The sequence below is a fragment of the Cherax quadricarinatus genome, chromosome 2 (assembly GCF_038502225.1).
Source record: "Cherax quadricarinatus isolate ZL_2023a chromosome 2, ASM3850222v1, whole genome shotgun sequence".
NCBI classification, from domain to species: Eukaryota; Metazoa; Arthropoda; class Malacostraca; order Decapoda; family Parastacidae; genus Cherax; species Cherax quadricarinatus.
Window position 1 is genome coordinate 12,813,939 of NC_091293.1, and position 24,133 is coordinate 12,838,071.

Consider the following 24,133-nt stretch of genomic DNA (forward strand, 5'->3'; position numbering starts at 1 on the left):
CTGAAGAGTCCCTCACCGAGGATCTACCATGCCTCTGAAGAGTCCCTCACCGAGGATCTACCATGCCTCTGAAGAGTCCCTCACCGAGGATCTACCATGCCTCTGAAGAGTCCCTCACCGAGGATCTACCAGGCCTCTGAAGAGTCCCTCACCGAGGATCTACCATGCCTCTGAAGAGTCCCTCACCGAGGATCTACCAGGCCTCTGAAGAGTCCCTCACCGAGGATCTACCATGCCTCTGAAGAGTCCCTCACCGAGGATGTACAATGCCTCTGAAGAGTCCCTCACCGAGGATCTACCATGCCTCTGAAGAGTCCCTCACCGAGGATGTACCATGCCTCTGAAGAGTCCCTCACCGAGGATCTACCATGCCTCTGAAGAGTCCCTCACCGAGGATCTACCATGCCTCTGAAGAGTCCCTCACCGAGGATCTACCATGCTTCTGAAGAGTCCCTCACCGAGGATCTACCATGCCTCTGAAGAGTCCCTCACCGAGGATCTACCATGCCTCTGAAGAGTCCCTCACCGAGGATCTACCATGCCTCTGAAGAGTCCCTCACCGAGGATCTACCATGCCTCTGAAGAGTCCCTCACCGAGGATGTACCATGCCTCTGAAGAGTCCCTCACCGAGGATCTACCATGCCTCTGAAGAGTCCCTCACCGAGGATCTACCATGCCTCTGAAGAGTCCCTCACCGAGGATCTACCATGCCTCTGAAGAGTCCCTCACCGAGGATCTACCATGCCTCTGAAGAGTCCCTCACCGAGGATCTACCATGCCTCTGAAGAGTCCCTCACCGAGGATCTACCCTGCCTCTGAAGAGTCCCTCACCGAGGATCTACCAGGCCTCTGAAGAGTCCCTCACCGAGGATCTACCATGCCTCTGAAGAGTCCCTCACCGAGGATCTACCATGCCTCTGAAGAGTCCCTCACCGAGGATCTACCAGGCCTCTGAAGAGTCCCTCACCGAGGATCTACCATGCCTCTGAAGAGTCCCTCACCGAGGATCTACCAGGCCTCTGAAGAGTCCCTCACCGAGGATCTACCATGCCTCTGAAGAGTCCCTCACCGAGGATCTACCATGCCTCTGAAGAGTCCCTCACCGAGGATCTACCATGCCTCTGAAGAGTCCCTCACCGAGGATCTACCATGCCTCTGAAGAGTCCCTCACCGAGGATCTACCATGCCTCTGAAGAGTCCCTCACCGAGGATCTACCATGCCTCTGAAGAGTCCCTCACCGAGGATCTACCATGCCTCTGAAGAGTCCCTCACCGAGGATCTACCATGCCTCTGAAGAGTCCCTCACCGAGGATCTACCATGCCTCTGAAGAGTCCCTCACCGAGGATCTACCATGCCTCTGAAGAGTCTGAAGAGTCTCACCGAGGATCTACCAGGCCTCTGAAGAGTCCCTCACCGAGGATCTACCATGCCTCTGAAGAGTCCCTCACCGAGGATCTACCATGCCTCTGAAGAGTCCCTCACCGAGGATCTACCATGCCTCTGAAGAGTCCCTCACCGAGGATCTACCATGCCTCTGAAGAGTCCCTCACCGAGGATCTACCATGCCTCTGAAGAGTCCCTCACCGAGGATCTACCATGCCTCTGAAGAGTCCCTCACCGAGGATCTACCAGGCCTCTGAAGAGTCCCTCACCGAGGATCTACCATGCCTCTGAAGAGTCCCTCACCGAGGATGTACCATGCCTCTGAAGAGTCCCTCACCGAGGATCTACCATGCCTCTGAAGAGTCCCTCACCGAGGATGTACCATGCCTCTGAAGAGTCCCTCACCGAGGATCTACCATGCCTCTGAAGAGTCCCTCACCGAGGATCTACCACCGAGGCCTCTGAAGAGTCCCTCACCGAGGATCTACCATGCCTCTGAAGAGTCCCTCACCGAGGATCTACCATGCCTCTGAAGAGTCCCTCACCGAGGATCTACCATGCCTCTGAAGAGTCCCTCACCGAGGATCTACCATGCCTCTGAAGAGTCCCTCACCGAGGATCTACCATGCCTCTGAAGAGTCCCTCACCGAGGATCTACCATGCCTCTGAAGAGTCCCTCACCGAGGATCTACCATGCCTCTGAAGAGTCCCTCACCGAGGATCTACCATGCCTCTGAAGAGTCCCTCACCGAGGATCTACCATGCCTCTGAAGAGTCCCTCACCGAGGATCTACCATGCCTCTGAAGAGTCCCTCACCGAGGATCTACCATGCCTCTGAAGAGTCCCTCACCGAGGATCTACCATGCCTCTGAAGAGTCCCTCACCGAGGATCTACCATGCCTCTGAAGAGTCCCTCACCGAGGATCTACCATGCCTCTGAAGAGTCCCTCACCGAGGATCTACCATGCCTCTGAAGAGTCCCTCACCGAGGATCTACCATGCCTCTGAAGAGTCCCTCACCGAGGATCTACCATGCCTCTGAAGAGTCCCTCACCGAGGATCTACCATGCCTCTGAAGAGTCCCTCACCGAGGATCTACCATGCCTCTGAAGAGTCCCTCACCGAGGATCTACCATGCCTCTGAAGAGTCCCTCACCGAGGATCTACCATGCCTCTGAAGAGTCCCTCACCGAGGATCTACCATGCCTCTGAAGAGTCCCTCACCGAGGATCTACCATGCCTCTGAAGAGTCCCTCACCGAGGATCTACCATGCCTCTGAAGAGTCCCTCACCGAGGATCTACCATGCCTCTGAAGAGTCCCTCACCGAGGATCTACCAGGCCTCTGAAGAGTCCCTCACCGAGGATCTACCATGCCTCTGAAGAGTCCCTCACCGAGGATCTACCAGGCCTCTGAAGAGTCCCTCACCGAGGATCTACCATGCCTCTGAAGAGTCCCTCACCGAGGATCTACCATGCCTCTGAAGAGTCCCTCACCGAGGATCTACCATGCCTCTGAAGAGTCCCTCACCGAGGATCTACCATGCCTCTGAAGAGTCCCTCACCGAGGATCTACCATGCCTCTGAAGAGTCCCTCACCGAGGATCTACCATGCCTCTGAAGAGTCCCTCACCGAGGATCTACCAGGCCTCTGAAGAGTCCCTCACCGAGGATCTACCATGCCTCTGAAGAGTCCCTCACCGAGGATGTACCATGCCTCTGAAGAGTCCCTCACCGAGGATCTACCATGCCTCTGAAGAGTCCCTCACCGAGGATCTACCATGCCTCTGAAGAGTCCCTCACCGAGGATCTACCATGCCTCTGAAGAGTCCCTCACCGAGGATCTACCACGCCTCTGAAGAGTCCCTCACCGAGGATCTACCATGCCTCTGAAGAGTCCCTCACGGAGGATCTACCATGCCTCTGAAGAGTCCCTCACCGAGGATCTACCATGCCTCTGAAGAGTCCCTCACCGAGGATCTACCATGCCTCTGAAGAGTCCCTCACCGAGGATCTACCATACCTCTGAAGAGTCCCTCACCGAGGATCTACCATGCCTCTGAAGAGTCCCTCACCGAGGATCTACCTACCATGCCTCTGAAGAGTCCCTCACCGATCTACCATGCCTCTGGATCTACCATGCCTCTGAAGAGTCCCTCACCGAGGATCTACCATGCCTCTGAAGAGTCCCTCACCGAGGATGCCTCTGAAGAGTCCCTCACCGAGGATCTACCATGCCTCTGAAGAGTCCCTCACCGAGGATCTACCATGCCTCTGAAGAGTCCCTCACCGAGGATCTACCATGCCTCTGAAGAGTCCCTCACCGAGGATCTACCATGCCTCTGAAGAGTCCCTCACCGAGGATCTACCATGCCTCTGAAGAGTCCCTCACCGAGGATCTACCATGCCTCTGAAGAGTCCCTCACCGAGGATCTACCATGCCTCTGAAGAGTCCCTCACCGAGGATCTACCATGCCTCTGAAGAGTCCCTCACCGAGGATCTACCATGCCTCTGAAGAGTCCCTCACCGAGGATCTACCATGCCTCTGAAGAGTCCCTCACCGAGGATCTACCATGCCTCTGAAGAGTCCCTCACCGAGGATCTACCATGCCTCTGAAGAGTCCCTCACCGAGGATCTACCATGCCTCTGAAGAGTCCCTCACCGAGGATCTACCATGCCTCTGAAGAGTCCCTCACCGAGGATCTACCATGCCTCTGAAGAGTCCCTCACCGAGGATCTACCATGCCTCTGAAGAGTCCCTCACCGAGGATCTACCATGCCTCTGAAGAGTCCCTCACCGAGGATCTACCATGCCTCTGAAGAGTCCCTCACCGAGGATCTACCATGCCTCTGAAGAGTCCCTCACCGAGGATCTACCCTGCCTCTGAAGAGTCCCTCACCGAGGATCTACCATGCCTCTGAAGAGTCCCTCACCGAGGATCTACCATGCCTCTGAAGAGTCCCTCACCGAGGATCTACCATGCCTCTGAAGAGTCCCTCACCGAGGATCTACCATGCCTCTGAAGAGTCCCTCACCGAGGATCTACCATGCCTCTGAAGAGTCCCTCACCGAGGATATACCATGCCTCTGAAGAGTTCCTCCGAGGATCTACCATGCCTCGGAAGAGTCCCTCACCGAGGATCTACCATGCCTCTGAAGAGTCCCTCACCGAGTCTCTCCCCTGCCTCTGAAGAGTCCCTCACCGAGGATCTACCATGCCTCTGAAGAGTCCCTCACCGAGGATCTACCATGCCTCTGAAGAGTCCCTCACCGAGGATCTACCGAGGATCTTGCCTCTGAAGAGTCCCTCACCGAGGATCTACCATGCCTCTGAAGAGTCCCTCACCGAGGATCTACCATGCCTCTGAAGAGTCCCTCACCGAGGATCTACCATGCCTCTGAAGAGTCCCTCACCGAGGATCTACCATGCCTCTGAAGAGTCCCTCACCGAGGATCTACCATGCCTCTGAAGAGTCCCTCACCGAGGATCTACCATGCCTCTGAAGAGTCCCTCACCGAGGATCTACCATGCCTCTGAAGAGTCCCTCACCGAGGATCTACCATGCCTCTGAAGAGTCCCTCACCGAGGATCTACCAGGCCTCTGAAGAGTCCCTCACCGAGGATCTACCATGCCTCTGAAGAGTCCCTACCGATGCCTCTGAAGAGTCCCTCACCGAGGATCTACCATGCCTCTGAAGAGTCCCTCACCGAGGATCTACCATGCCTCTGAAGAGTCCCTCACCGAGGATCTACCATGCCTCTGAAGAGTCCCTCACCGAGGATCTACCATGCCTCTGAAGAGTCCCTCACCGAGGATCTACCAGGCCTCTGAAGAGTCCCTCACCGAGGATCTACCATGCCTCTGAAGAGTCCCTCACCGAGGATCTACCAGGCCTCTGAAGAGTCCCTCACCGAGGATCTACCATGCCTCTGAAGAGTCCCTCACCGAGGATCTACCAGGCCTCTGAAGAGTCCCTCACCGAGGATCTACCATGCCTCTGAAGAGTCCCTCACCGAGGATCTACCATGCCTCTGAAGAGTCCCTCACCGAGGATCTACCATGCCTCTGAAGAGTCCCTCACCGAGGATCTACCATGCCTCTGAAGAGTCCCTCACCGAGGATCTACCATGCCTCTGAAGAGTCCCTCACCGAGGATCTACCATGCCTCTGAAGAGTCCCTCACCGAGGATCTACCATGCCTCTGAAGAGTCCCTCACCGAGGATCTACCATGCCTCTGAAGAGTCCCTCACCGAGGATCTACCATGCCTCTGAAGAGTCCCTCACCGAGGATCTACCATGCCTCTGAAGAGTCCCTCACCGAGGATCTACCATGCCTCTGAAGAGTCCCTCACCGAGGATCTACCATGCCTCTGAAGAGTCCCTCACCGAGGATCTACCATGCCTCTGAAGAGTCTCTCACCGAGGATCTGCCTCTGAAGAGTCCCTCACCGAGGATCTACCATGCCTCTGAAGAGTCCCTCACCGTGGATCTACCATGCCTCTGAAGATTCCCTCACCGAGGATCTACAATGCCTCTGAAGAGTCCCTCACCGATGCCTCTGGATCCCTACCATGCCTCTGAAGAGTCCCTCACCGAGGATCTACCATGCCTCTGAAGAGTCCCTCACCGAGGATCTACCATGCCTCTGAAGAGTCCCTCACCGAGGATCTACCATGCCTCTGAAGAGTCCCTCACCGAGGATCTACCATGCCTCTGAAGAGTCCCTCACCGAGGATGTACCATGCCTCTGAAGAGTCCCTCACCGAGGATCTACCAGAAGAGTCCCTCACCGAGGATCTACCATGCCTCTGAAGAGTCCCTCACCGAGGATCTACCATGCCTCTGAAGAGTCCCTCACCGAGGATCTACCATGCCTCTGAAGAGTCCCTCACCGAGGATCTACCATGCCTCTGAAGAGTCCCTCACCGAGGATCTACCATGCCTCTGAAGAGTCCCTCACCGAGGATCTACCGAGGATGCCTCTGAAGAGTCCCTCACCGAGGATCTACCATGCCTCTGAAGAGTCCCTCACCGAGGATCTACCATGCCTCTGAAGAGTCCCTCACCGAGGATCTACCATGCCTCTGAAGAGTCCCTCACCGAGGATCTACCATGCCTCTGAAGAGTCCCTCACCGAGGATCTACCATGCCTCTGAAGAGTCCCTCACCGAGGATCTACCATGCCTCTGAAGAGTCCCTCACCGAGGATCTACCATGCCTCTGAAGAGTCCCTCACCGAGGATCTACCATGCCTCTGAAGAGTCCCTCACCGAGGATCTACCATGCCTCTGAAGAGTCCCTCACCGAGGATCTACCATGCCTCTGAAGAGTCCCTCACCGAGGATCTACCATGCCTCTGAAGAGTCCCTCACCGAGGATCTACCATGCCTCTGAAGAGTCCCTCACCGAGGATCTACCATGCCTCTGAAGAGTCCCTCACCGAGGATCTACCATGCCTCTGAAGAGTCCCTCACCGAGGATCTACCATGCCTCTGAAGAGTCCCTCACCGAGGATCTACCATGCCTCTGAAGAGTCCCTCACCGAGGATCTACCATGATCTACCATGCCTCTGAAGAGTCCCTCACCGAGGATCTACCATGCCTCTGAAGAGTCCCTCACCGAGGATCTACCATACCTCTGAAGAGTCCCTCACCGAGGATCTACCATGCCTCTGAAGAGTCCCTCACCGAGGATCTACCTTGCCTCTGAAGAGTCCCTCACCGAGGATCTACCATGCCTCTGAAGAGTCCCTCACCGAGGATCTACCATGCCTCTGAAGAGTCCCTCACCGAGGATATACCATGCCTCTGAAGAGTCCCTCACCGAGGATCTACCATGCCTCTGAAGAGTCCCTCACCGAGGATCTACCATGCCTCTGACGAGTCCCTCACCGAGGATCTACCATGCCTCTGAAGAGTCCCTCACCGAGGATCTACCATGCATCTGAAGAGTCCCTCACCGAGGATCTACCATGCCTCTGAAGAGTCCCTCACCGAGGATCTACCAGGCCTCTGAAGAGTCCCTCACCGAGGATCTACCATGCCTCTGAAGAGTCCCTCACAGAGGATCTACCAGGCCTCTGAAGAGTCCCTCACCGAGGATCTACCATGCCTCTGAAGAGTCCCTCACCGAGGATCTACCATGCCTCTGAAGAGTCCCTCACCGAGGATCTACCATGCCTCTGAAGAGTCCCTCACCGAGGATCTACCATGCCTCTGAAGAGTCCCTCACCGAGGATCTACCATGCCTCTGAAGAGTCCCTCACCGAGGATCTACCTTGCCTCTGAAGAGTCCCTCACCGAGGGTCTACCATGCCTCTGAAGAGTCCCTCACCGAGGATCTACCATGCCTCTGAAGAGTCCCTCACCGAGGATGTACCATGCCTCTGAAGAGTCCCTCACCGAGGATCTACCATGCCTCTGAAGAGTCCCTCACCGAGGATCTACCATGCCTCTGAAGAGTCCCTCACCGAGGATCTACCATGCCTCTGAAGAGTCCCTCACCGAGGATCTACCATGCCTCTGAAGAGTCCCTCACCGAGGATCTACCATGCCTCTGAAGAGTCCCTCACCGAGGATCTACCATGCCTCTGAAGAGTCCCTCACCGAGGATCTACCAGGCCTCTGAAGAGTCCCTCACCGAGGATCTACCATGCCTCTGAAGAGTCCCTCACCGAGGATCTACCATGCCCTTGAAGAGTCCCTCACCGAGGATCTACCAGGCCTCTGAAGAGTCCCTCACCGAGGATCTACCATGCCTCTGAAGAGTCCCTCACCGAGGATCTACCATGCCTCTGAAGAGTCCCTCACCGAGGATCTACCATGCCTCTGAAGAGTCCCTCACCGAGGATCTACCATGCCTCTGAAGAGTCCCTCACCGAGGATCTACCATGCCTCTGAAGAGTCCCTCACCGAGGATCTACCATGCCTCTGAAGAGTCCCTCACCGAGGATCTACCATGCCCTTGAAGAGTCCCTCACCGAGGATCTACCAGGCCTCTGAAGAGTTCTGATCTACTTCTATATAATAATCTACTTCCATATAATCTACTTCTCATAATAATCTACTTCCATATAATCTACTTCTCATAATAATCTACTTCCATATAATCTACTTCTCATAATAATCTACTTCCATATAATCTACTTCTACATAATAATCTACTTCCATATAATCTACTTCTACATAATAATCTACTTCCATATAATCTACTTCTACATAATAATCTACTTCCATATAATCTACTTCTCATAATAATCTACTTCCATATAATCTACTTCTCATAATAATCTACTTCCCTATAATCTACTTCTACATAATAATCTACTTCCATATAATCTACTTCTACATAATAATCTACTTCCATATAATCTACTTCTCATAATAATCTACTTCACAAGTGACATGGTCCTTAGGCAAATAGATAAATTAAAACCTAACAAATTCCCAGGCCCTGATGAACTGTATGCAAGGGTTCTAAAGGAATGTAAAGAGGAGCTTAGCACACCTTTGGCTAATCTTTTCAACATATCACTACAAACTGGCATGGTGCCAGATAAGTGGAAAATGGCAAATGTGATACCTATTTTCAAAACAGATGACAGGTCCATAGCTTCGAACTATAGACCAATAAGCCTAACCTCCATAGTGGGAAAATTTATGGAATCAATAATTGCCGAGGCAGTTCGTAGCCACCTTGAAAAGCATAAATTAATCAACGAATCTCAGCATGGTTTTACAAAGGGGCGTTCCTGCCTTACGAATTTATTAACTTTTTTCACTAAGGTATTTGAGGAGGTAGATCATGGTAATGAATATGATATTGTGTATATGGACTTCAGTAAGGCTTTTGACAGGGTCCCACATCAGAGACTATTGAGGAAAATTAAAGCACATGGAATAGGAGGAGAAATTTTTTCCTGGATAGAGGCATGGTTGACAAATAGGCAGCAGAGAGTTTGCATAAATGGGGAGAAATCAGAGTGGGGAAGCGTCACGAGCGGTGTTCCACAGGGGTCAGTGTTGGGCCCCCTGCTGTTCACAATCTACATAAACGACATAGATGAGGGCATAAAGAGCGACATCGGCAAGTTTGCCGATGACACCAAAATAGGCCGTCGAATTCATTCTGACGAGGACATTCGAGCACTCCAGGAAGATTTGAATAGACTGATGCAGTGGTCGGAGAAGTGGCAGATGCAGTTTAATATAGACAAATGCAAAGTTCTAAATGTTGGACAGGACAATAACCATGCCACATATAAACTAAATAATGTGGATCTTAATATTACGGATTGCGAAAAAGATTTAGGAGTTCTGGTTAGCAGTAATCTGAAACCAAGACAACAGTGCATAAGTGTTCGCAATAAAGCTAATAGAATCCTTGGCTTCATATCAAGAAGCATAAATAATAGGAGTCCTCAGGTTGTTCTTCAACTCTATACATCCTTGGTTAGGCCTCATTTAGATTATGCTGCACAGTTTTGGTCACCGTATTACAGAATGGATATAAATTCTCTGGAAAATGTACAAAGGAGGATGACAAAGTTGATCCCATGTATCAGAAACCTTCCCTATGAGGATAGACTAAGGGCCCTGAAACTGCACTCTCTAGAAAGACGTAGAATTAGGGGGGATATGATTGAGGTGTATAAATGGAAGACAGGAATAAATAAAGGAGATGTAAATAGTGTGCTGAAAATATCTAGCCTAGACAGGACTCGCAGCAATGGTTTTAAGTTGGAAAAATTCAGATTCAGGAAGGATATAGGAAAGTACTGGTTTGGTAATAGAGTTGTGGATGAGTGGAACAAACTCCCAAATACCGTTATAGAGGCCAGAACGTTGTGTAGCTTTAAAAATAGGTTGGATAAATACATGAGTAGATGTGGGTGTGTGTGAGTTAGACCTGATAGCTTGTGCTACCAGGTCGGTTGCCGTGTTCCTCCCTTAAGTCAATGTGACCTGACCTGACTAGGTTGGGTGCATTGGCTTAAGCCGGTAGGAGACTTGGACCTGCCTCGCATGGGCCAGTAGGCCTTCTGCAGTGTTCCTTCGTTCTTATGTTCTTATGTTCTTATATAATCTACTTCTACATAATAATCTACTTCCATATAATCTACTACATAATAATCTACTTCCTTATAATATCAACATCTACATAATAATTTACAACATAATAATAAGTATAATAAGTATTTTTCTTAGCTAAGCATTTCACCAATATGATTAAAATTTAAAGCCATCTATTAAATCTCCCTTAAAAAAAATGTTGGTTGGGTCAGTTTTAACGACAAACCAAAAATTAAGTAAATTAAAACTGACTGGCTAAAAGGGTAGCCCGGTTTCTATTACCAATTTAGGGACTGAAAATTATTTGCTAGAAAATCATACGAGTAAATAGCAATGTTAATCATCTGTTGTAATAGAGGGAAAAATGCAAATGGCAGGAGAACCATTATGGGCTATATCAAGGCTGTCTGCTGAGGACTAACAGCACTGTAACTTTCACTGCTGTCTAGATAACTGACAAGAGGATTGTTCTGTAGAAGGTACTTCTTGAAAATGTGGAGTTACGAAGATAAATTGCGGGGTTTACAATTAAAGAATTTCACGGCAGTGAAGGTGCTCAGTACTCACCTGGCCACCTAGGAAGGTGCTCAGTACTCACCTGGTCACCTAGGAAGGTGTTCAGTACTCACCTGGTCACCTAGGAAGGTGCTCAATACTCACCTGGCCACCTAGGAAGGTGTTCAGTACTCACCTGGCCACCTAGGAAGGTGCTCAGTACTCACCTGGCCACCTAGGAAGGTGTTCAGTACTCACCTGGTCACCTAGGAAGGTGCTCAGTACTCACCTGGCTGCCTAGGAAGGTGCTCAGTACTCAGCTGGCCACCTAGGAAGGTGCTCAGTACTCACCTGGCTACCTAGGAAGGTACTCAGTACTCACCTGGCTACCTAGGAAGGTGATCAGTACTCACCTGGTCACCTAGGAAGGTGCTCAGTACTCACCTGGTCACCTAGGAAGGTGCTCAGTACTCACCTGGCCACCTAGTAAGGTGTTCATTATTCACCTGACCACCTAGCAAGGTGTTCACAACTCATCCGACCACTTGTCGAGGTGTTCACCACCCACCAGGAAAACTAACAAGTTGTTCACCACTCACGTGGTCACATGAGAAGGTAGCCACTTGGTTACCTAACAATAAGTTCAACACTCACCTGGCTGTAATCGTAAGGCTTCATGCCAGTTTCTCCACACGGGTTTGTGAAGGGAAAGAGTGTCGTCCAGCGAGGTCCTCCGTCTGTAGGAGATGAAAAATAGGTAGTGAAGGGGACTGGTAATGAGGGAGATTTGTAGTGAGGGAGACTGGTAGCGAGAGAGACTTGTAGTGAGAGTGACTGGTAAAGATGGAGGCAGGTAGTGAGGGAGACTAGTAATGAGAGAGGCAGATATTGAGGGAGAATTGCAGTGAGGGAGAATTCAAGTGAAGGAGAATGGTAGTGAGGGAGATTTCAAGTGAGGGAGACTTCAAGTGAGAGAGACTGGTAGTGAGGGAGAATGGCAGTGAGGGAGACTTGTAGTGAGGGAGTCTGGTAGTGAGGGAGACTTCATGTGAGGGGGACTGGGAGTGAGGGAGATTTCAAGTGAGGGAGACTGGTAGTGTGGGAGGCTGGTAGTGAGGGAGACTGGTAGTGAGGGAGGCTGGTAGTGAGGGAGACTGGTAGTGAGAGAGACTGGTAGTGAGTGTGACTGGTAGTGAGGGAGACTGGTAGTGAGGGAGACTGGTAGTGAGGGAGACTGTTAGTGAGGGAGTGGCAGGGTGGAGGAGTGGCAGTATGCGGGAGTGGAAGTGTGCCGGAGTGGCAGTGTGCGGGAGGGGCAGTGTGCGGGAGTGGCAGTGTGCGGGAGTGGCAGTGTGGAGGAGTGGCAGTGTGCAGGAGTGGCAGTGTGCGGGAGTGGCAGTGTGCGGGAGTGGCAGTGTGGAGGAGTGGCAGTGTGCGGGAGTGGCAGTGTGCGGGAGTGGCAGTGTGCGGGAGGGGCAGTGTGAGGGAGTGGCAGTGTGGAGGAGTGGCAGTGTGCGGGAGTGGCAGTGTGCGGGAGTGGCAGTGTGCGGGAGTGGCAGTGTGCGGGAGTGGCAGTGTGGAGGAGTGGCAGTGTGCGGGAGTGGCAGTGTGCAGGAGTGGCAGTGTGGGAGAGTGACAGTGTTTGAGATTGGCAGTAAGAAAGATTGGTAGTGAGGGGGACTGGCATTGAGGGTGCCTAGTAGTGCGGGAGACAGGCTGTGAGGATGACTGGTAGTGAGGGAGACTGGTAGTGAAGGGGACTGGCAGTATGGGAGATTGGTAGTGAGGGAGACTGGTAGTGAGGGAGACTGGTATTGAGGATGACTGACAGTGAGGGAGACTTGTAGTGAGGGAGATTGGTAGTGAGGGAGATTGGTAATGAAGGATACTGGTAGTGAGGAAGACTTCAAGTGAGGGAGACTGGTAGTGAGGAAGACTTCAAGTGAGGGAGACTTGTAGTGAGGGAGATTGGTAGTGAGGGAGATTGGTAATGAAGGATACTGGTAGTGAGGAAGACTTCAAGTGAGGGAGACTGGTAGTGAGGAAGACTTCAAGTGAGGGAGACTGGTAGTGAGAGAGACTTCAATTGAGGGAGACTGGTAGTGAGGGAAACTTTAAGTGAGGGAGACTGGTAGTGAGGGAGAGTGGCAGTGTGGGTGAGTGGCAGTGTGGGAGAGTGGCAGTGTGGAAGAGTGGCAGTGTGGGAGAGTGGCAGTGTGGGAAAGTGGCAGCGTGGGAGAGTGGCAGTGTGGGAGAGTGGCAGTGTGGGAGAGTGGCAGTGTGGGAGTGTGGCAGTGTGGGATGAGGTGAAGATTAGCGATCAGGTTTAGGGAGCAAGCCACACACACACACACACACACATGCACACCAACATCAAACACACACACAAACACACACACATGCACACACTCACTCACACACACACACACACACACACACACACACACACACACACACACACACACACACACACACACACACACACACACACGCACACGCACACACACACGAAGGAACCAGGGATCAGAGGAGAATGGTTCTGGTAGGGAGGAGTGGATGGAGGAGCAGTGGAAAAGGATGGAACAAAAGTGGGAGAGAAAATTAGGAGAGCTTTCTGAAAAAATGGAGACATAGCTTTCTGTGAAATTAGAAAAGAGGTTGCAGAACAAGAAGAATTGGGAGGCACAAGTCGAAACTGCAGTAGCCAGGATAAGGGTCCTAAAAGATGAGGTAAACAGGCTGAAACGAGTTACAGGGGCATTGACCAGAGAAGACACAGCATATGAAGCTGAGAGGCCGAACAGGAAGGAAGGAGATATGAATTATGCTAAGGTCATATCAGCCTGCCAAGAAGGGCCAAGGAGTGAAAGGGGCTAGCAGCTGGGTGCTAAGGGTGATAAGTCAAATGCAGAGGCACAACCATGCTACTAAGAGCCACTGGAAAAAAACAAGGTAGAAAATGACCATGTACAGACAGGAACCAGAGTCACAGAGGGAGAGGCAATGGGAGGAGGAAAGTGCAAAATCAGTGTTTATTCATGGGCTTCAGGAGAGAGAGGAAAGGACACACGCTGAAAGATGGCAGGCAGAAAGAAAAGAGACTGAGAACATCACAGAAATTGGTGAAGAAGACATGAACGAGATTGTAAATTTTCAGAGAATAGGGGGGCACTTGAAGGGGAGAAAACGACTGATCAAGCTGATTCTCAGGACAGAAACAGTGTGGAACAGGATCCTCCAAGAGAAACCACAGTTGAAGTACTCGGAAGAGTACAAGAGGGTGCTCCTAGACAGAGACAGAACACAAACAGAATGACAGCAGCTGAGGGAGAGGACAAAAAAGCTAAAGGAGCTAGAAAAGGAGATAAGGATGGAACCAAGCAGAGGTCAATCACAACAGGACAGAGCAGCAAGAGCAAGCAAACACAGAACCATCCTCAGAACCCCAAAACCTATAACACCATCCCAACACAAACTACAATCCATACTCACAGCTTTCACCCAACACCCAGCTATACAATCCCACAGCATGCTACCAGGTCTCCCACCCTCACAGGCCCCCCAAACCACAGTGTTGGAGAGAAAACTGAAGGTATGGTACACAAATGCTGATGGAATAACAAATAAGTGGGAGGAGTGGCACAAAAAAGTCAAAGAGGCATCACTGGACATCATAGCTCTCACAAAAACCAAGCTTACAGGTATGATAACAGATGCCATCTTTCCAACAGGATACCAGATCCTGAGGAAAGACAGAGGGAATAGGGGGGGGGGGTGTGGAGGAGTGGCACTGCTGATCAAAAACCGATAGAATTTTGATGAGCTGGAGAGAGGAGACAGGGGAGAAGCAAGCGATTACATAGCAGGAACGCTTCACTCTGTAGGTCCCAGAGTGGTAATTGCAGTGATGTATAACCCACCACAGAACAACAGGAGGCCAAGGCAAGAGTATGATGAGAGCAATAGAGCGATGGTTGACACACTGGCTGCAGTGGCCAGAAGAGCTCATGCATGCAGGGCAAAGCTTCTGATCATTGGCGACTTTAACCACAAGGAAATCGATTGGGAGAACTTGGAGCCACATGGGGGCCAAGATACATGGAGGGCTAAGATGATGGAGTTGGTACTGGAAAACTTCATGTACCAACATGTAAGGGACACTACAAGAGAGAGAGGAGAGGATGAACCAGCAAGACTGGACCTAGTATTCACCTTGAGTAGTGCAGATATTGAGGACATCACATATGAAAGACCCCTTGGGGCCAGCGATCATGTGGTTTTAAACTTCGAATACACAGTAGAGCTACAAGTGGAGGGGGAAGCAGGAAGGCCAGGGTGAATGAAGCCAAACTACAAGAAAGGGGACTACATAGGAATGAGGACCCTCCTGAATGGGGTTCAGCGGGACAGAGAACTGGCAGGAAAGCCAGTTAATGAGATGATAGAATATGTAACAACAATGTGCAAAGTGGCTGAGGAGAGGTTTGCACCCAAAGGTGCAGGGAGGCAAAAACCAAGTGTGCTAGGGAATGGAAGAAATATAGAAGGCAAAGGATCCAGGAGAATAAGGAGAGCAGTCGTAGAGCCAGAAATGAATATGCACAGATAAGAAGGGAGGCCCGACGACTATATGAAATCACATAGCAGTGAAAGCCAAATCTGACCCGAAGCTGTAATACAGCCACATCAGGAGGAAAACAACAGTCAAGGACCAGGTAATCAGGCTAAGGAAGGAAGGAGGAGAGACAACAAGAAATGACCGTGAAGTATGTGAGGAACTCAACAAGAGACTCAAAGAAGTGTTCACAGAGGAGACAGAAGGGGCTCCAGAAAGACGGAGAGGTGGGGTACACCACCAAGTGCTGGACACAGTACACACAACCGAGGAAGAAGTGAGGAGGCTTCTGAGTGAGCTAGATACCTCAAAGGCAATGGGGCCTGATAACATCTCTCCATGGGTCCTGAGAGAGGAAGCAGAGGCGCTATATGTACCCCAAACAACAATATTCAATACATCTATCGAAACAGGGTGATTACCTGAGGCATGGAAGACAGCAAATGTAGTCCCAATCTTTAAAAAAGGAGACAGACATGAAGCACTAAACTACAGACCAGTGTCACTGACATGTATAGTATGCAAAGTCATGGAGAAGATTATCAGGAGAAGAGTGGTGGAACACCTAGAAAGGAATGATCTCATCAACATCAGCCAACATGGTTTCAGGGACGGGAAACCCTGTTCTCACAAACCTACTGGAGTTATATGACAGGGTGACAGCAATAAGACAAGAGAGAGAGAGAGAGAGAGAGGGGTGGGTAGATTGCATTTTCTTGGACTGTAAGAAGGCGTTTGACACAGTTCCACACAAGAGATTAGTGCAAAAACTGGAGGACCAGGTAGGGATAACAGGGAAGGCACTACAATGGATCAGGGAATACTTGTCAGGATGACAGCAGCGAGTGACGGTACGTGGCGAGGTGCCAGAGTGGGCGCCTGGTCGAAGACCAGGCAGACCTACAAAGGGATCTGGATAGGCTGCAGACCTGGTCCAGCAATTGGCTCCTGGAGTTCAACCCCACCAAGTGCAAAGTCATGAAGACTGGGAAAGGGCAAAGAAGACCGCATGCAGAGTACAGTCTAGGGGGCCAGAGACTACAAACTTCACTCAAGAAAAAAGATCTTGGGGTGAGTATAACATCAGGCACAACTCCTGAGGCACACATCAACCAAATAACTGCTGCAGTATATGGGCGCCTAGCAAACCTCAGAACAGCATTCCGACATCTTAATAAGGAAATGTTCAGGACCCTGTACACCGTGTACATTAGGCCCATATTGGAGCATGCGGCACCAATTTGGAACCCACACCTAGCCAAGCACGTAAAGAAACTAGAGAAAGTGCAAAGGTTTGCAACAAGACTAGTCCCAGAGCTAAGGGGTATGTCCTGCGAGGAGAGGTTAAGGGAAATCGAACTGATAACACTGGAGGACAGGAGAGACAGGGCTGACATGATAACGACATACAAAATACTGAGAGGAATTGACAAGGTGGACAAAGACAGGATGTTCCAGAGATGGGACACAGCAACAAGGGGACACAGATGGAAATTGAAGACACAGATGAATCACAGGGATGTTAGGAAGTGTTTCTTTAGCCACAGAGTAGATAGGAACTGGAATAGTTTGGGAAGCGATGTAGTGGAAGCAGGATCCATACCACTGCTTTAAGCAGTGGTATGATAAAGCTCACGGTTCAGGGAGAGTGACCTAGTAGCGACCAGTGAAGAGGCGAGGCCAGGAACTAGGACTCGACCCCTGCAACCTCAACTAGTTAAGTACAACTAGGTGAGTACACACACACACACACACACACACACACACATGCACACACACACACACACACACACACACACACACACACACACACACACACACACACACACACACACACACACACACACACACACAAACACACACAAACACACACACACACACACACACACACACACACACACACACACACACACACACACACACACACACACACACACACACGGGCTCCAAGAAGCCAAGGGGGACAACTTTGAAGAAATAAAACAGGAGGAGAAAAAAATGATTGAAGGCATCATGAAAACGATATGACCCAGGTGACAAATTTTCAGAGAATTGGGTGGTTTGCGAGTGGAAGGATACGGCCTGTCAGAGTAACTTTCAAGGAAGAATCAGTTCGAACCAGGATTCTGCAAGAGAAAGCAAGACTGAGGGACAAACAGGGGTACCAGAGAGTATACCTCGACCGCGACAGAACACAAGAAGAAAGGACTACACTGAAAGAGAGAGTACAGAGACGCAAGGAGGAACGAGAGGCAATGACGAAAATGAGCAGGACCCAGACACAGGAGGAAGGGCAAACACACCCCACAGAATCTCCCACCAAAAGACTCCAACCGCGACTTTCCCAACGCAACTGAGCAACCTATACTACAACCCACTCATTGTTCCCTCTGCCACCAACCCCCATATCACAAACCTCACCCCAACAGCTGTCCCTTATGGGCATTCTGACCCCACCCCCATCATCACAAACCCCACCAACACCACAGCCCCATATAGGCCCCCACCAAGGCTCTCGCTCCCCCAACCCCAATATTCTTGCATGACCACAATGATAGAAAAGAAACTGAAAGTTTGGTACACAAACGCGGATGGAATAACGAATAAACATGAGGAGTGGAACGAAAGAATCAGTGAAAAATCCCCAGACATCATAGCAGTCACAGAAACAAAACTCGCTGAGACAACAGACACAATCTTCCCAACGGGATATCAGATCCAGAGGAAAGATAGAAGGAGTAGAGGGGGAGGAGGGGTTGCATTGCTCATAAAACACCGATGGGGATTTGAGGAAATGGAAGGCATGGACATGATTGGATAAAGAGACTACATTGTAGGTACAATTCAGTCCGGAGAACATAAAGTAGTCATTGGAGTGATGTATAACCCACCACAGAACTGCAGGAGGCCAAGAGAGGAGTACGAAGAAAACAACAGGGTGATGGTGGACACACTGGCTGAGGTGGCAAGAAGAGCTCACTCGAGCAGAGCAAAGTTACTGGTAATGGGCGATTTCAACCACAGGGAGATCGACTGGGAAAACCTGGAGCCACATGGGGGTCCCGAAACATGGAGAGCCAAGATGATGGATGTGGTACTTGAAAACCTCATGCATCAACATGTCAGGGACACAACTAGAGAGAGAAAGGAGGATGAACCAGCAAGACTGGATCTTGTGTTCACCCTGAGCAGTTCAGATATTGAGGACATCACTTACGAGAGGCCCCTTGGAGCTAGCTATCACGTGGTTCTGAGTTTTGATTATATAGTAGAGTTACAAGTGGAGAAGGTAACAGGAACTGAAGGGGACAGGCCAAACTATAAAAGGGGGGACTACACAGGTATGAGAAACTTCCTGCAGGAGGTTCAGTGGGACAGAGAAATGGTAGGAAAATCAGTAAACGAGATGATGGAATATGTGGCAACAAAGTGCAAGGAGGCAGAGGAAAGTTTTGTTCCCAAGGGAAACAGAAATAATAGGAAGACCAAAACGTGTCCTTGGTTTACCCGAAGGTGTAGGGAGGCAAAAACTAGGTGCAACAGAGAATGGAAAAGGTACAGGAGGCATAGGACCCAGGAAAACAAGGAGATTAGTAGAAGAGCCAGAAACGAGTATGCACAGATAAGGAGGGAGGCCCAGCGACAGTATGAAAACGACATAGCATCGAAAGTCAAATCTTACCCGAAACTGCTGTATAGCCACATTAGGAGGAAGACAACAGTCAAGGACCAGGTGATAAGGCTGAGGAAAGAAGGTGGAGAACTCACAAGAAACGATCAAGAGGTATGTGAGGAGCTCAACACGAGATTTAAGGAAGTATTTACAGTAGAGACAGGAAGGACTCTGGGGGGACAGACCAGATGGGGACACCAGCAAGGAATGCACCAACAAGTGTTGGACGACATACATACAGATGAGGAGGAGGTGAAGAAACTGCTAAGGGACATCGATACCTAAAAGGCAATGGGACCGGACAACATCTCCCCGTGGGTCCTTAGAGAGGGAGCAGATATGTTTTGCGTGCCACTTACCACAATCTTCAACACGTCCCTGGAAACTGGGCAACTACCTGAGGTATGGAAGACGGCAAATGTAGATTAAGGGAAATCGGCCTGACGACACTGGAGGACAGGAGGGTCAGGGGAGACATGATAACGACATATAAAATACTGCGTGGAATAGACAAGGTGGACAAAGACAGGATGTTCCAGGGAGGGGACACAGAAACAAGAGGCCACAATTGGAAGTTGAAGACACAAATGAGTCAGAGAGATATTAGGAAGTATTTCTTCAGTAATAGAGTTGTAAGGCAGTGGAACAGCCTAGAAAATGACGTAGTGGAGGCAGGAACCATACACAGTTTTAAGACGAGGTTTGATAAAGCTCAAGGAGCGGGGAGAGAGAGAGGGCCCAGTAGCAACCGGTGAAGAGACGGGGCCAGGAGCTAAGACTCGACCCCTGCAACCACAAATAGGTGAGTACACACGCACACACCCACAAACACAAACACACACAAACACACACACACGCACACACACACACACACACACACACACAAACACACACAAACACACACACACACACACACACACACACACACAGGGGCACTGCAATGGATCAGGGAATACCTGACAGGGAGGCAACAACGAGTCATGGTACGTGAAGAGGTATCACAGTGGGCGCCTGTGGCGAGCGGGGTCCCACAGGGGTCAGTTCTAGGACCAGTGCTATATTTGATATATGCGAACGACATGATGGAATGAATAGACTCTGAAGTGTCCCTATTCGCAGATGATGTGAAGTTGATGAGAAGAATTAAATCGGATAAGGATGAGGCAGGACTGCAAAGAGACCTGGACAGGCTGGACATGTGGTCCAGAAACTGGCTTCTCAAATTCAACCCTGCCAAATGCATAGTCATGAAGATTGGGGAGGGGCAAAGAAGACCGCAGACAGAGTATAGGCTAGGTGGACAAAGATTACAGACCTCACTCAGGGAGAAAGACCTTGGGGTGACCATAACACCGAGCACGTCACCGGAGGCACACATCAGCCAAATAACTGCTGCAGCATACGGGCGCCTGGCAAACCTGAGAATAGCGTTCCGATACCTTAATAAGGAATCGTTCAAGACACTGTACACTGTGTATGTTAGGCCCATACTGGAGTATGCAGCACCAGTCTGGAACCCACACCTGGTCAAGCACGTCAAGAAGTTAGAGAAAGTACAAAGGTTTGCAACAAGGCTAGTCCCAGAGCTCAGGGGAATGTCGTACGAGGAAAGATTGAGGGAAATCGGACTGGCGACACTGGAGGACAGAAGTGTCAGGGGAGACATGATAACGACATACAAGATACTGCGGGGAATAGACAAGGTGGACAGAGATAGGATGTTCTAGAGAGGGGACACAGAAACAAGGGGTCACAACTGGAAGCTGAAGACTCAGACGAGTCACAGGGACGTTAGGAAGTATTTCTTCAGTCATAGAATCGTCAGAAAGTGGAATAGCCTAACAAGTGTAGTAGTGGAGGCAGGAACCATACATAGTTTCAAGAAGAGGTATGACAAAGCTCAGGAAGCAGAGAGGGAGAGGACCTAGTAGTGATCAGTGAAGAGGCGGGGCCAGGAGCTGAGTCTCGACCCCTGCAACCACAATTAAGTGAGTACAATTAGGTGAGTATACACACACACACACACACACACACACACACACACACACACACACACACACACACACACACACACACACACACACAACAAAATGCAAGGAAGCAGATGAAAGGTTTGTTCCCAAGGGCAGTAGAAATAATGGGAAGAGCGAAGCGAGTCCTTTGTTTACCCGAAGGTGTAGGGAGGCAAAAAGTAAGTACACCAGAGAATGGAAAAGGTACAGGAGGCAAACGACTCAGGAAAATAAAGAGATTAGTCGAAGAGCCAGAAACGAGTATGCACAGGGAAAGAGGGAGGCTCATCGACAATACGAAAACGACATAGCATCGAAAGTGAAGTCTGCCCCGAAACTGCTGTATAGCCACATTAGGAGGAAAACAACAGTCAAAGACCAGGTGATCATGAGATTTAAGGAATATTTCCAGTGGAGACAGGGAGGCCTCTGGGAGGACAGAACAAAGGGGGACACCAACAAGGAATATACCAACAAGTGTTGGATGACATACACACAGCTGAGGAGGAAGTGAAGAAGCTGCTAAGGCGCCTTGATACCTCAAAGGTAATGGGACTGGACAACTTCTCCCCGTGGGTCCTTAGAGAGGGAGCGGATATGCTGTGTGTGCCACTAACCACAATCTTCAACACATCCCTTGAAACTGGGCAACTACCTAAGGTATGGAAGACCGCAAATTTAGTTCCCATTTTTAAAAAAGGAGACAGAAAAGAGGCACTAAACTGTAGACCAGTATCAATGACGTGTATAGTATGCAAATTCATGGAGAAAACTATCAGGAGGAGAGTGGTGGAGCTCCTGGAACGGAACAAGAGTATAAACGCCAACCAGCACGGATTTATGGAAGGCAAATCCTGTGTCATAAACCTTCTGGAGTTTTATGACAAAATAACAGAAGTAAAACACGAGAGAGAGGAGTGGGTTGATTGCATCTTCCTCGACTGCAAGAAGGCCTTAGATACAGTTCCTCACAAGAGATTTGTGCAGAAGCTAGAAGATCAGGCGACTATAACAGGAAGGGCACTGCAATGGATCAGAGAATACCTGACAGGGAGGCAACAACGAGTCATGGTACGTGATGAGATATCACAGTGAGCACCTGTGACGAGCGGGCTCCCACAGGGGTCAGTCCTAGGAATAGTGCTATTTTTGGTATACGTGAATGACATGATGAAAGGGTTAGATTCAGAAGTGTCTCTGTTCGCAAATGATGTGAAGTTAATGAGGAGAATTAAATCAGATGAGGATCAGGCGGGACTTCAAAGAGACCTGGACAGACTGGACACCTGGCCCAGCAACTGGCTTCTCGAATTTAACCCCGCCAATTGCAAAGTTATGAAGATCGGGGAAGGGAACAGAAGACCGCAGTCGGAGTATAGGCTAGATGGCCAAAGACTGCAAACCTCGCTCAAGGAGAAAGATCTTGGAGTGATTACAACACCGAGCACGTCTCCTGAAGCACACATCAACCAGATAACTGCTGCAGCATATGGGCGCCTGGCAAACCTGAGAACAGCGTTCCGATACCTTAGTAAGCAATCGTTTAAGATACTGTACACCGTGTACGTCAGGCCCACACTGAAGTATGCAGCACCTGTTTGGAACCCGCACTTGATCAAACACGTCAAGAAATTAGAGAAAATGCGAAGGTTTGCGATAAGGTTAGTTCCAGAGCTAAAGGGAATGTCCCATGAAGAAACGTTAAGGGAAATCGGACTGATGACAATGGAGGACAGAAGAGTTAGGGGAGACATGATAACGACATGCAAAATACTGCGTGGAATAGACAAGGTGGACAGAGACAGGATGTTCCAGAGAGGGGACACAAACAAGGGTTCACAATTGGAAGTTGAAGACCCAGATGAGTCAAATGGATGTTAGGAAGTATTTCTTCAGTCATAGAGTAGTCAGGAAGTGGAGTATTCTAGCAAGTGAGGTAGTGGAGGCAGGAACCATACATAGCTTTAAGATGAGGTATGATAAAGCCCATGGAGCAGGGAGAGAGAGGACCTAGCAGTGATCAGTGAAGAGGCGGGGCCAGGAGCTGAGTATCGACCCCTGGGACCACAATTATGAGAGTACAATTAGCTGAGTACACACACACACATACACACACACACACACACACACACACACACACACACACACACACACACACACACACACACACACACACACACACACACACACACACACACACACACACACACACACACACACACACACACACACACACACACACACACACACACACACACACACACACACACACACACACACACACACCACCTACCGCACACGTCGACATCATTCATGGTAGCTCCGATGATCTCCGGACGCTCAGTGCCTGAGAAGTGCACCTGGAAGCTGAAGTCTACTATACCGCCGGTGCCCACCGCGATGTCGTCGTCGTAAATGCGAATGTGAGTATCGTCTATCTTCTCGTAACTTCCCTGCCACACCTGCGAGAGAGACACAGTGGTAACAGATGACAGATTCGTAGATAAAGAGATGAACAATGAATAGAAAAATAGGTAGTCCAGTGCTATTTTACACGGTTACTAATTGCCATTAATGATTGAAGATATCTTTACTTAACTGATCTTTATTACAGATGTATCGGTCCTTGGACAACATCCAAGAACCGATACCTCATCAGTAAGGTGAATACCTTCCTATGAATGTCCCTCACTTTATCGAATTATTAAATTCAGGATATCACTGGAGTTCATAGGTCTTATCCCAACAAAGAGGCAGCAGATGTTAAAAATCTTGCCATTAATTCCCAGCTCGCCATGGATTTGAGGACCAAAAGTTCCACACTAAGACACACTAAGATATATATATATATATATATATATATATATATATAT

At 49.9% G+C, this 24,133-nt stretch overlaps 1 protein-coding gene across 1 annotated transcript in view; it reads right to left on the minus strand.

The window, feature by feature from the left end:
* The window catches only part of LOC128686597 (uncharacterized), a 78,252-nt gene that overhangs the window by 27,335 nt on the left and 26,784 nt on the right, over positions 1-24,133 (minus strand). Inside the window, exons 3-4 of the mRNA XM_053773578.2 lie at positions 23,554-23,722; positions 11,615-11,697 (exon numbers count right to left, since the gene is read on the minus strand). Of these exons, the coding sequence (XP_053629553.2) occupies positions 11,615-11,697; positions 23,554-23,722 (252 nt within the window). The remainder of the gene's footprint in view (positions 1-11,614; positions 11,698-23,553; positions 23,723-24,133) is intronic.